The sequence below is a fragment of the Panthera tigris genome, chromosome C2 (genome assembly GCF_018350195.1).
Source record: "Panthera tigris isolate Pti1 chromosome C2, P.tigris_Pti1_mat1.1, whole genome shotgun sequence".
Taxonomy (NCBI): domain Eukaryota; kingdom Metazoa; phylum Chordata; class Mammalia; order Carnivora; family Felidae; genus Panthera; species Panthera tigris.
Window position 1 is genome coordinate 12,549,548 of NC_056668.1, and position 13,649 is coordinate 12,563,196.

The 13,649-nt window shown below is 52.1% G+C and overlaps 1 protein-coding gene across 4 annotated transcripts in view; it reads right to left on the reverse strand.

The window, feature by feature from the left end:
• EVA1C (eva-1 homolog C) overlaps positions 1-13,649 on the reverse strand; it is a 75,978-nt gene that overhangs the window by 1,779 nt on the left and 60,550 nt on the right. For 3 of the 4 annotated variants that reach the window (XM_042998953.1, XM_007090480.2, XM_042998955.1), the window contains exons 6-7: positions 8,573-8,653; positions 7,124-7,213 (exon numbers count right to left, since the gene is read on the reverse strand). In XM_042998953.1, coding sequence (XP_042854887.1) covers positions 7,124-7,213; positions 8,573-8,653 — 171 coding nt within the window. The remainder of the gene's footprint in view (positions 1-7,123; positions 7,214-8,572; positions 8,654-13,649) is intronic. The other variant, XM_042998954.1, reaches the window with a different exon arrangement.

Consider the following 13,649-nt stretch of genomic DNA (forward strand, 5'->3'; position numbering starts at 1 on the left):
AAAGGCTCAAGCTGAGCCAGCAAAGGGAAGCCACCGCCTGTGGACGACTGGCCTCTGTAGGCTTAGCCAGACCTGGATTCGGGATCTCGGGCTGTGAGCTCCTTGTGGGGTGGGCACTTGGAACCCCTGGCATTTGCTCAGTGCATCTCAGTGATCCTTCTCTAGGCAAAGCCCCCCCCCCCGGCCGCCGCCCCCCATTTACCACGCGGAAGTATGAATAATGACTATTGTCTTTGCTGCCTCTGTCCCTCCCCAGAGGTCCAGGCTGGTGTCAAAACTCCAGGGTTGTTAAGTTTCCTATATCATCAAGGGATCTAGCCCACTGTGGTCTGATAGGAAGAGATCTAACTAAGCAGGACGCATCCCCTGGAAACTCGAAACCTCTCCGTTCGGCTTCCTTCACTTGCAGCTCAAGTCGTGGATGCAGCTCCTGGACCCAGATATGTTGTTCTTTGTTGCCATCACCCCTACTAGTAAAATCTGATCGCTCTCTTTATGACACGGAAGTCAACGCCAATCGATCCAGCTCAGGGAAGGACAGCTGGGTGTGTTCTTAAGTGCTATTAATAGTAATATATTTTTCCTGAGGGTCAAGGCATTGTGAAGATTTAGTCAAACACAGCCATGCATCCTTTGCGAGAAAAGAAAAGGCTATTTTCATTTCTGGGAGCGGAGGTAGAATGGGGATTGGGCTGCCATTTGGGACAAAGTCATTAAACAACAACACACAGAATGACGGAAAGACCAGAGACTCTAAGGCAACAGGGCGGATGTTTCTTTCTCCCTCCCGCACATCGCAGCCTCTGCTGGGAGCCGACTCCTCACCCCTGACTCCTCTCCCCTCCTGTCCCTTTGAATGTCCCTTTCCTCTCCCTGCTGCCCCCACCCCACCCCACCCGCCCCAAACCTCCCAGCCAATGTCCCCTCCAACCCCCCCATTCTCGGGGCACCCCGATGTGGGATTTGGATGCAGCCACTACCCATCTCCTCCTTCCCTCAGCATAAACCGTGAGTCCCGCTGGCGGCCACGCCTGCCGCCATCACCTCTGTGGCACCTGTAAGGACTGTGGGTGGGGCAACGGAGTCCCGCCTGTTCCTTTTCCAGCCACCCACAGGTCAGGACAGGGCCACTTCCAGGGAGAAAGAGTCCCGTGATGGTCGAGCTTCCAGGAAACCACGATCACCGGTTTCTCTCCTCTCCTCTGAGAGGTCAGTCATTCCCAGCAGTGGTGTGGTGGGCGAACCTGGGCCTCACCCTCCCTGGACAGAGTTTGAGATCTGGCTCTGCCCCAGGCAGGCAGGTTAACTCTGGGCTAGTTACCATACCTTCTTCTCCCCCCTCCCTCCCTTCTTCCCCTCCTTCCTTTTTAAGGAGCCCAGGTAGACAGAATTAAATTAGGAATTAAATTAGGCTAGGACACATCCTCTTTGCTGGTCAGGGCACGGCCCTCCTTGATGTTTATTCATTTCATTACTTTTATTTTTTTAAGTTTATTTATTTGAGAGAGACAGAAAGAGAGAGCATGAGCAAGGGAGGAGCAGAGAGAGAGAGAGAGAGAATCCCAGGCAGGCTCCGCACCATCAGCACAGAGCCCGATGTGGGGCTCAAACTCACGAACCGTGAGATCATGACCTGAGCAGAAATCAAGAGTCAAACGCTTAACCGACTGAGCCACCCTGGGAGTTTTTAACTGAATATTTCGCTGCCTCCTACTACTCTGTCATCTTGACTACACGGTGGCTTATTCACGCTCCCTCCTGCTGGTCGCTGTCTCCGTCAGGCTCTTGCCACGTGGGCGCCGTAGCCTCAAACAGTCCTGTAAATGTCCCTGATGTCCACGTGCAAGTGTTCCTCTTGGGGACGGACCTACGAGGGAGCTGATACATGTATGCAGTTTCTATATATTCTTGGTAATAACCATTTGACAGCGTATGTTGTGACTGTCTCTCGGTGAGTGGCTGGGACTTCCACTTTCATTAAGGCGTCTTTTGATCTAGTGAATTTATCTGAAAACCAGGAACACCACCGCCCTTCTCCGTCTTCCTCTCTCCTCTCTCGCCCTGTCACCCACCTTCCCACTGTGGCCACTGCAAGCTTTTTAAAATTGCACACGGGATCACATCACTGCCCTACTTAGCACCGGTAAACAGTTTCCCTCTTCTCACTAAGTTGGAAATCAAATCCTGACCGTAGCCTGCGAAGCCTTGGCCTTGCTAGGCCTTGGCCCCAGCGACCCCCCCCCCCGCCGCCCAAGTTCAGCTCCAAGGACTCATTCATGCCTCAGTTTCTGTTTTCCTGCCGCATTGGCCTCCTTCCATTCCCCACGGGGCTGGGGCGAGGGGCAGATGGCTTCATACCTTGGTGCTTTTGCACGGAATGTTATTTCTTCCTCCTTCATCTAGACCTTTCTGCCCCCCCCCCCGTCATTAGGTTCCATAGCATCTTGAATGTCACTAAATCACTGAGGGTGTTTTATCCTGTCTCACCCCAGAGAACACAAGCTCCATGAAGGCAGGGGCCGAACTCTCTTGTTCTTCACGAATCCCCAGTGCCCAGGGCAGAGCAGGGATTACGCAAACACCTGCTGAGTCCGTGAGAAGAGGGGTGTCCTATGGGTGGGGCTCCATTACGTAGCTGCCTCTCTTCCTCTCTCCTTCTGCTTCTGGGAGGTGATGGTCAACTGCAAGGAGAGCTTCTCACTTATCAGGCCCTACGTGCCTCCTGCCCAGTGGTCGCTCTTTAGGCCGTGTCTACACCAAGTCTGCTGAGATCCCGTGATCGAAGTTGGTGAACACGGCAAAGCCTCATGGGAGCCAGGCTTCCTCATCATCTACGCTGACTGGTTTGAGGTCACAGAATCACCAGGTGTTAGTTAGAGGGCACCTGGAGGTGGGCCGGCCCAAGTCCTCCTGAGGCAGCCTCGTCCTTTGTCCACAGCCACCGCGTGGTTGGGACCCCGAGCTCCGGGGGGGGCTCTCTCTCCACAGCCACTGCCCCCTGGGCTTTACACTGAGGGCACATCATCAGTTTTCAACTGGACCACTCGCAGCTTTTACGACCCCTTTCCTATTATGTGTTCCAGAAAGATAAAGGCATTAGTCTCCCTGCAGTTAAAGAGAATCTTCACATCGTGTTATTGTTCTCAGTTCAGCCTCAGTTCGTCACAGGCTTAAGTGAAGGACTTTAATGTCATCGGCTGCGGTAAGCCTGCAGGAATCTCACAAGGGTGGCCTGTGGCCTTTAAGGCCCCCTGACGCTTAGATCTCTGGTCTGGAGCCAACACGAGCTCCAGTTCCAACCTATTGTGTCCCAGTAAGACGCCGAGAAGCCGGGGCCAGGGTCCCGCCTCCTGGGCCCTGCTACTGATGGGTGAAAGCACAGAGCTTCCTGAGCTCTTGGTCTGACAGCACTTACGGACGCGATAATAACCTTGTCACAGAACCGAAGATTAGAGACCGTGGGAACACATCGGAAGCCACACCTTAGTGGCAAGGTGGCGCTGATCCCCAATCGTCCTCCCTCTCATGTAACTCTGACTTTGGAATGTGTTATCATACTTCTATTTCAATGCGGGGCCGTCTGGTAGCCTAGAATTCCTTTCATATAAAACACGATGCCTCCGCATCTCAGGACAAGCTCTGCTTTCTGACCGTGACCCCCAGCTACCCTAGTTACCCCAGGGACCCCGGGCGGCCGGACCGTCCACAGCATGCTCTGCCAGAGGGCTGGAGGCCCAAGCAGAGGCAAGTGACAGAAATATTAGGACACGAGAGGCATGCCTGCGGGTATATGTGGGGGAAACACACCAAGCTGCTGTCACGAAACTTACATAGGTGGAGCGGGTGGTGCGTCTGGGTGGCTCAGTTGGTTAAATGTCCGGCTTTGACTCAGGTCACGATCTCACAGGTCACGAGTTCAAGCCCCACATCAGGCTCTCTGCTGTCATGCAGATCCTCTGTCTCCCTCTCTCTCTGCCCCTCCCCCACTGACGTACATGCACGCGCACGCACCCTCTCTCTCTTTCTCTCTCTCAAAAATAAAATAAACATTAACAAAAACTAAGTGGAGGAGGAGAGTCAGGTTCTGAGCAAGACTGTCCAAATAAGGCTCCTTGGGTACAATCTGCTGGGGTCTGATGGCTGAGCCAGCAAATAAACCGCTTTCCAAAAACCACACACACACACACACACACACACACACACCTCTCCATTCCTCTGATTTCAGAATTTTTCCACAGGCTTCTTCAAACTGATGATCTGGTTCTAGAATGAATTAGGTGTGCACAGTTAAGGGTACGTTCAAACGTACTAAATGTACTAAACGTACTAAAATGATGCCTCACTGTTGGGGAAAGCTTCACAGGTCACTTAAATGGCCCAAAGAGAAACTGTTCATCGGGGACCCCTGGACATTCTCACGTCCGTTCTGCCGACCCCTGTGTCCCAGTATCCCAGGACATGCCTCTCAGTTTTGGCTTCCAGTTGACTTGTCCCCTGTGTGTATGTGACTGCACCCATGTGTCAAAACCACGTGCAGCCTGACCTGGGGAAACGTCCTTTGGGATCCACCCAATCTCCGGAGCATGCGAAGCTGATTTTTCCAGAAGCTGACCCGGCTCACTCTCGTGAGCACCCGGCTGGTGCTTCCCCCACCCTCTCAGACAGGCCTCCTCCCCACGGCTTTCGGGGACGGAGGCGCCCAAGCAACCCTCAATAAAACCAAGTCACTGGGCATGAAGTCCTTACATTTCTTCAAAACGGACTACCTATAAATAGCAAATACATGGTGACAAGAAGGTGCAGGACAGCTCATGACGCCAGATGAAGATTCATCATCTGCTCATTGGTTAACCACTTACCGAGCATCTGTCCCACGCCAGCCTGTCCTGGTCCCTGGGCCGTGACAACAACTAAGATAGCAAACACTGGTCCTCAAGTCAGGCAATGTGTAGCAGTGAAATGGGTGTTAATGAGAAAATCTCTCATTTGATTTCTGGGAGGCACATGTGTGTAAAAGGACAGACACGGAGGGAGGGAGTAATTCGGGTACATCCACCCCTCAAACTTCTGAAGGGCACCCTTGTTGCTCAGAGGAAACCAGAGCACAGGTTTTCTACCTGCTGAGTCTGAATCGTGGCCCTGGTGATGTCCCTGCTGTGGCCTCAGGCAAATGGCTCAACTCCTCCGACCCTGAGCTTCCCTATGTGCAGAATGGGGGATCAGAATCCTCTCTCTCGGGGTCTTTGCTATGGACTAAATTGTGCCCCCCCCCCCAATTCGTGTGTTGAAGGGTTAATCCCCAATGCGGCTGTATTTGGAGACAGGACCTATAAGGAGGTAATTAAGGTTAAATGAAGTCATTAAGGGTGGGCCCCAAATCCAAGAGGATCAGGGTCCTTATAAGAAGAGATGCCAGAGAGCATTCTCTCTCTCTCTTTCTCTCTCTCTCTGCCTTCCTCCTTCTCTCTCTCCTCCTTCCTCCTCCTCCTCTCTCTCTTTCTCTCTCCCCATCTCCTGTGAGAGCACAGTGAGAAGGCATCCATCTACAAGCCAGGAAGGGAACTCTCACTCAAAACGGACTCTGTGGGCGCCTTGATCTTGGACTTCCAGCCTCCAGAACGTGAATTTCTGCCGTGGAAGCCGCCAGCCTACAGTGTCTTGTCACGGTGGCCCAAGCCGACCAACACAGTTGTCGAGAGGCACTGACAAGGCTCAGCACGGCCACAGCTCCGTGAGCAGAGTCATCGCTGCTCCTGGTTACTCGTTATTCCCTGAGAGATTTTTCATGACGCCTTTCCTCCAGGGGGCTCTCCACGGACTCTGAAAACGTGGGGATATTTCTGACAAAAATCCTTGTGGCGCTTAACTTTGACAAGGGTGACACAGGGCTCTGGGGCCTCCCCTGCTGGGGGATCGGGATATTCATGGGAGCCCTGTTAGAAAGAACAGCAGGGCTGGGAGATGCAAAGCCTGGCGGAGAGCTGGCCGTGGGGGGTGGGGGGGTGGGGGGGGTGGGAACCAGAAGAACACAGAACGTTAACACTAGTTCTCTCCAAGCTTTGAGAGTAGGGGCGAGTTCTAGTTCTTGGTGGGCTCCCGTGTTTGCCACATCAAACATCCTCTACTTTTATGCAGAAGGGGAGCAAAGGCCTCATAAATGTTATCAGAAACAGCAAGAAGTGGAAGTCGGAGGGTCGTCTGAAGAGAGAAGATTCTCAGAAGAAACCAACAACCGCACAGCACACACTCAGGAGGAATATGGACGCCGGAAGACGATGGAACAGTAGAAGATCCCAAGACCATCCTTTCCACCTCCCGTGTGGAGCTGTTTCCTTAACACTTTTCTTTTCCTCTGAGGAAGGCTTCCCCTCAAAGAGCCTCAGCCCCGGCCGGCCTTGAGCGGCAATGCCACAACGCTCTGCGGTCACACGAATTGTACAGAAGGCCTCAGAGGCTTTGGCCTCCCTGAACAGAGTCAGGCAGACATCGCCGAAACCTGCGGAGCTCACATGACAAAATACGGTCTACCCTAAGGTGAGCGGACAGGGTGGTGACGAACGAAGGCAAGGCACGCACCGTCCCCTCACTGATGCCGACGAGCGGCTTTGGCTCCGCCGGGTAGGGAGGGCTGAGTCTGATGGATCCTTGAGGGGAAGATCATCAAGGGGACCCTCGGCAACCGTGACAGGTAACACTGGTGAGTCAGGAAGAGACTCAGCCTTCCCAGGGCGTGGCCTGTTCTGTTCACTAAGGGGACCTTTTAGCCCCATTGCCTCCCAGCCAAGGGTGGGATTTAAGAACCCCGTGCCCTTCCCAAATTTGAGACCTGGGAAATGTACTCCTCGGGTTCCTACTTCTCTGAGAGGAAACTACTCATGGAACCCAACTCCTAAGCAGTGTGACTTGATCTGTTTGCCTCCTCCCCATGTAGCTCTCTGGTGGGTGTTAACCCAGCTGGAGTGGCCCCTGAATTTAGGCCCCTGTGTTTCCAGATCTTAGGAGACAGCACGTGCTGAGTCATACTTCCAGTCGTTTTTCGTTAGCCGAGTGTTGTAATTAAACATCGCAGCTGGCAGTAAGGGTTTGGTAAAGCATTCTGGGAAGCTTCGATTCAATGACCTACCTCTGATGTAGGCAAAGGCAGCCAGAGAGTTGCTAACAATAACTCCGTCTTTCCTCAGAACCCTCGTTTCGCTTGGGTCAAAGTTTATACCTGTTTCATAAAAAAGAAATGCAAGGGCGATTAATCACGGCCGTTCACGGGATGCCTTCTGTTCCCAACCCAGGACTGCCATAATAAATAAAAAGTCACAGAAATCCAATAAATGGGCCTCTGACTGAATTACAGAAGACCACAAGCCAGCAAGAGCACTGAGTAAATAGTCTCTGAAAATATTAAGCCACAAGAGGGATTTAGAAACCCTAAAATGGGTGGGTTCCAACTTTAGATGCCACTCACCCACCCCACTGCGGCAGGGAACGAGCGGATTTTCCCGTCCTACAGGCAATGGCATTCATCATGCCTCTGGGAGGCTTAGTCACGGCATACGTACCTAACCACAGAGCTGCTGGCTGCACAGAGAAGAAGGGAGGGAGATTATGGAGGGAGATTGTGCGGGGCCACTTTTTTGGAAATGATAGCAAAATGCAGGGCAGGTCTGATTGCAAACGCCTGGTTACACTTCTGTGATAGAGCCCAGTGAGCTCGCGATGGGCAGCCTGAGACATCTGGGGCCCCTGGGGATGACAGACAGGGCAGAAGCCTCCGGGGGAGGGGGGGGGGGATCGGGATATTCATGGGCTCAGGGTAGGAACCGTGTCAGAAGCAGCAGTGGGGCTGGGAGATGCAAAGCCCGGCGGAGAGCTGGCGAGGGGGTGGAACTCGAACACGGAACGTTAACATTAGTTCTCTCTAAGCTCTGAGAGTAGGGGCGAGTTCTAGTCCTTGGTGCTTTCCCGTTTTCCGCGTCAAGCATACTTCACTTTTCGATTTAGGGACAGAAGACCTCATAAATGTAATAAGAGTAATATAAAACTTTCAACACACAACGTGCAACATCTTCGATGCTCTACAGAAACTTTGTGGTTCCTATCAGGAGTCCCAAAGGGCTGAATTCCATTCTCGATGGGATAAGAAAACTAAAATGTTCACCCCCACCCTCCTATTTACAAGAACCCAGTGAAAACCGGAGGGAGGAGGGGGGGCTTCTGGAAGTCCTCAGGCCCAGCCTCGGTCTGGCCCACCTGCATTCCCGATGGGTCCTCTTTCCAGGAGGCCCATCATCCAGGGACCCCAAATTTGTTTCTGAGCAGATCTCTTTTGCCAGGTGGTACTTTGTTTGGGAAATAAGCAGGGAAGGGAAAGAGGTTTTATCCCCCTTATAATTTGAAAAACAAAACAAAACGCCGGCCACCGTTTGCAACAGATCGCCACAGCACTGCCATCACCAGAGCTGGTAACTCCAATGACCTCCTGACATCCCCTGTCCAACCAATGTCACCCGACTGCAGTCACATGGGGCTGTTTACCTTCACTTAAAGAAAAATGCTGGTAGTAAGCCAGAAAAATTACCATATTCACCGTCTTTCTGCTTCAAAGAAGGTTTCAGATTAGCAATGGCTGGATCGATCGCGGTGAGTATGTTCTTGGGAACTAAAAACCAAAAAGAAATATCTTAATTCAGGGATGCTTGGGTCGTCAGTTGGTTCCGACTTCAGCTCGGGTCATGATCTCACAGTTTATGAGTTCCAGCCCCGCGTCGGGCTCTGTGCTAACAGCTCAGAGCCTGGAGCCTGCTTCCGATTCTGTGTCTCCCTCTCTCTCTGCCTCTCCCCTGCTCGTGCTCTCTCTCTCTCTCAAAAATAAACGAAACATTTTTTTAAAAAGTTAAAAAAAACTGCAGTTTGGTGCTGGTTGTGCATTTCTGTAAATTTCCTAGAACGCACTGAACTGTTTTTACTTAAAACGGGTGAATCTTAAGGTATGTAAATGACACCTCAATAACGCTGTTAACTCTGAACACGAACTTCTCAGAGATTCAGTGAAACAAGATGACTGTAATCAGCCCGGAATCCACCACAGAGCTCTCCCAGCTCCTCCTCTGCTTTTCATCCACAGCTCTCAGTCCTCCCTTCCTTAATAAGCCTGAAAGAGAATTCTAAGACCGCATACTAGAATGATCCTCTAAGTACTATAAGGACAATAGACAAATGAGAGGGGGCAGCAAAACAGACTGTTTTGGAAGTGGATTAAAGATTCTGCAGAACTGACCCAAAGAATAAACCATCTGATCTCAAGATGCCCTGGGGCAAAGCAGACAGGACTGTAGCGTGAGCGAAAGCAGAGGGCAGAGCAAGACTTCTGAAGGCGAAGTGCACCACAGCCAGCTAGGAGAAGGGAGAGGAAACCAAATATTTTTCCTGCAGAAAATTGCTTATTTTTGTTTGTTCGTTAGCCCAACTGGTATCTGGGAGAAGTGGCAACAGGAAACAAGAGTGAGCCAACGTAAACCGTCCAAGTTCAACTGCACTGATTTTTAAAAAAGAGCTGGGAAGACATCTTCAGCAGCAAGAAAAGCTCATTTCCTTTCTCAAAGTGCTTAACTAAATTCTTTTAGGGATGTCCCAGGACCAACAACCAGAGAACATTCCTAAACTGTGGATTTTCCGTGTGCAGGAGACCCTGGCACCTTCGCGCCCATCGGCAGTGACGGTCACATCTAGGTGACGATGACAGGAGGCGGCGGAAGCTGTCCAGGGCCCCCCAGGAATGCCCTTCGGCTGGCCATGGCCATACCGCTGACCCAGGGACCAGGGCAGCGCCCCAGAGGACTGAACCGTGTTGCCACAAAATGCTTTCTGACAAAATAGCCTCTGCAGCCTGAGAAGGACGCCCCTGATTCCCTGGCAGGATTAAGTCCTCCCTGCCAAGAATGACACTTCTTTCACATCTCTCACCTTGTTCTCAAGATACGGCCTGAGCAGGGCTGGGCTCACTGCAAATGCCAGAGGCTTTACAGTTGGAGACAGATGAAGAGCTCAGGGAGGAAGGACAGTCCAGATGAGCTTTGCAGAATAACCTGGCCCTCCAGACATTAAACTGCTGTGCGTGATACAGGCTCATGTCAGGAAACTTGCCCACTTACTACATGACGATGGCCCCGCGAGTGGGTTAGGAACCTGAAAATAACAACAGGAGCTGGGATGCGATTTACTACCACCCCGCAAGCCTGACTCTCTCCATTTTAGATACATTTGTAAAACCACGAGCAAACTATTATTCGTGGAGCTGGACCCCGGGCTCAGCGATCCAACGGTGCATCTCTGGCAGTCTTCACGGAGTGAAGACATGTCTCATCCCCTTTCCCGCAGATGGGACAACTGAGGCTCAGAGATGCACCGTTCGCCTGGGGAGAGGTAGTGCCTCTGCTCCTGATCTTGGGCACACATGCCCTCGATCCTTCCGTGATGCTGTGCTGTCCGTGGCATGCTCAGCCTTTGGCAACTGGATAAAGGATTATAAAGACAGCAAGGTGATTCCCATAGTCCCTGTGAGTCTGTCTAGGTGAAACCAGAGAAGACGATTCGCTAAATTTGGGCAGGGCAACCACCTTGAGTTCTTTTTCCCCCTGAATAAATCTTCTGTGTTAAGCTTTGGTCCGTGCAGACCTTAAGAAAGAAGTCTCTCCCCCCCGCCCCCCCCAAAAAAAGAAGAAAAGAAGTCTCTCCAGGTTGAACTTAGGGTGCGAAAGGATTCTTCATGTTGGAGAAAAAAATGGTATCTCTGCTTAACTTCTGCTTCTAGGTAGGAGCCCAGACTACATGAGCACCTACAAATCCTTGCACTGAATCCTTCCTGTTCCCCAATCCTGGTAACCCCCCTTCCTGCTGCCCTTAAATCCTAACACTCATTCCTCTTGCCCCCAAATTCTGGTACCAGTATCCTTCTTGTCCCCAAATCCTGGCCCCTGTTTCCCTTGCCCCCAAATCCTGGTACCACCATCCCTCCTGTCCCCAAATCCGAGCACCCTCAGCTCCCACACCTGCTCACCGCAATTTCCCTACCCAACCCCCAACCATGAAGTGCAATCGTGGTCGCTGTGGGTGAGGCACCTCGTCCCCTGCCTGAGTCACCGCAGTGATGAGTGGCATGTGTTTCTATAGAAATGAGGGCCCTCAGCTTGACATTCAGTACTTGTCCCTAAAGGACCCCCCCACAGGGTGGGGTGCCCTGTCCCCTGTGTGGGCACAGCAAGACTGCTGGGTAGAATCCCAAATCTGGATCAGACGCTGCAGTTAGAAGCAGGGTATCGGTGGGTCTTCTCTGATCCTCTTATGTAAGAGCAACTTTTTTTTTTTAAATGTTTATTTTTGAGAGAGCACGAGTGGTCGAGGGGCAGAGAGAGAAGGAGACACAGAATCCGAAGCAGGCTCCAGGCACAGAGCCTGATGCGGGGCTTGAACTCATGAACTGTGAGATCATGACCCAAGCTGAAGTCAGACGCTCAACCAACTGAGCCACCCAGGCGCCCCAGGAGCATCTTGACTTGGGTAGAGTTTGGCTGGGCCCCCTCTCTCCAGGCAGCCATGTTTATAATCACATCACATGGCCTCTGGTCAGGGCTGATCAAAGGAGGGAGGCTACCTGACCCCAGCCCAGCCAATTACATATCTTTCTGTTAGAAATTTGGGGGGCACCTGGGTGGCTCAGTCGGTTAAGTGCCCAACTCTTGGTTTCAGCTCAGGTCACGATCTCATGGTTCGTGAGTCTGAGCCCCGCATCCGGCTCTGTGCTGATGACGTGGAGCCTCCTTGAGATTCTATCTCTCCCTCTTTCTCTGCCCCGCCTGTGTGTCTCTCTCTCCCTCAAAATAAATAAATAAACTTAAAAAAAAAAAGAAATTTGGAATTACTCCATATTGCTAGAAATGGGACATGAAAATGATTCAGGTGGTGGCGGTGGCCATATACGATCCAGCTCAGCTCACAGGCAGGCTGTGTGTATGAGAGAGAGAGAGAGAGAGAGAGAACAAGGAAGCAGAAGTGCGGTGAGAAGCAGAGAAGAGAGATGCCAGAGATGTTTGCCATGACCTTGGAGCTTCAGCCCCTCCTGGGGCCTTGCTTCCCAGCCCTGTCTTCTGAAGATGGGCTTCTAGCCACATGATGCCCACCTGCCTCAACCCTCTTTTTGGCTTAAACCCACTCACGTTCGTTCCTTCACTCACACCCGAAGGGTCCTAACGAAGACAGATTCAATTAGAAATCAATGATTGACAATCCTTGGTCTTTGTATCCACGTCCACATCAATTGGGAGAAATTTTTTAAAAATGGAAAACCTTTCATTCCCATTCGGTGACCTCTAAAATATTCAGACATTGTAAATCATTTTTTAATGATTCTGGTTGCACAGAGAAGAGCCATCTGGCCGAGGGTGGAGAGGGGGATATTTTTTAAATGCCAGCCATTTAGAAGGTGATGAGAAGGTGTCTTAGGAAGTGTCTGCTTGGTGGGGGATGGGCATTAGCTTGCCTCCCAGCGAGGCACCCCTTCCCTTTGGAATACGTCCTGGGACCGCACTGGCGGACAAGGGGGCATGTCCTAGGGAGACGGGAAGGACACGGTCCACATCCCATTACCTCCACTGCCCCAGATCTAACACCAAGCTGCAAACCCCGTCTCTGACCTCAGCCTCCATCCCTCAAGTGGCTCCCTCTGTAGCTCTCAACCTCGTCCAGACCCTTCCACTGACCCTACCTTCCCTTCTTCCTGAAGCCCCCTCCTGTCTGCAGCTGGGATCCCACTACCCACCGCTGTGATCACTCACTTGGGATCACCCCAACTCTCTCCTTCCTTTGTCTTTGGCCAGTGAGCCTGGTCTCACGTCTGGTCTCAAGCAACTGGTCCCACTGGAAGGAACCACGCCCCCGGGCAGACCAGTGTCCTCCCCCAAGAAGTCTGACACGAGCCTCACTTTATACCTTCCCCCATCTTTTCAAACCGTGTTTCCTCCCCTGTCCTCACAGCCGATGACCTTATCTCATACTCAGAGAAGACGGAGGCCGTGCGACAGAACAGCAAGCCCCCCCTCTGCTCCCTGAGACCTCCTGTCCCGTTGTGACATTGACGCCCGTGTAAGGCCACACCCCATCCCTCTGCCTTCTCCAGGCGCCAATCCTTCCACCAGGCAGGCGTCCTCAGCGTCTCTCTCGCCTTCGCACTTTCCAAACCCTTCTCAAATCCACCTGATTTTTTATTTTTGCCATGGCGACCAGGCCTGCTCAGCCCGAGTGGCTCCTGTTCTAGCTGGTCGCCCGCCCTCAGCCCGTTCCCTGGAGCTGCCTGATGCCACCTTGACCTCTGTAGCTCCTTGCCTCCCTCCTACTTGGTGCTTCGCATGAGCCTGGCAGATTCACCTGCTTGTTTGCTTAGTTAAGTGCCCATCTCTCTCCCTCAACCGATAATCCCCAGCACAAGGACCGTGCCTTTTTTTTTTTTTTTAAACTACGGGATCCTGGCACCAAAACCACCTTGACCCAGTGCCCACGATGCGCTGAATGAACGAATGAGGGACAAGAAGCTTGAGCTGAAGCATGATGTCCAGGCCCTGAAAGCCCACCTTCTCTCAGCTAAGAGCCCCAGCCCGAGGAAC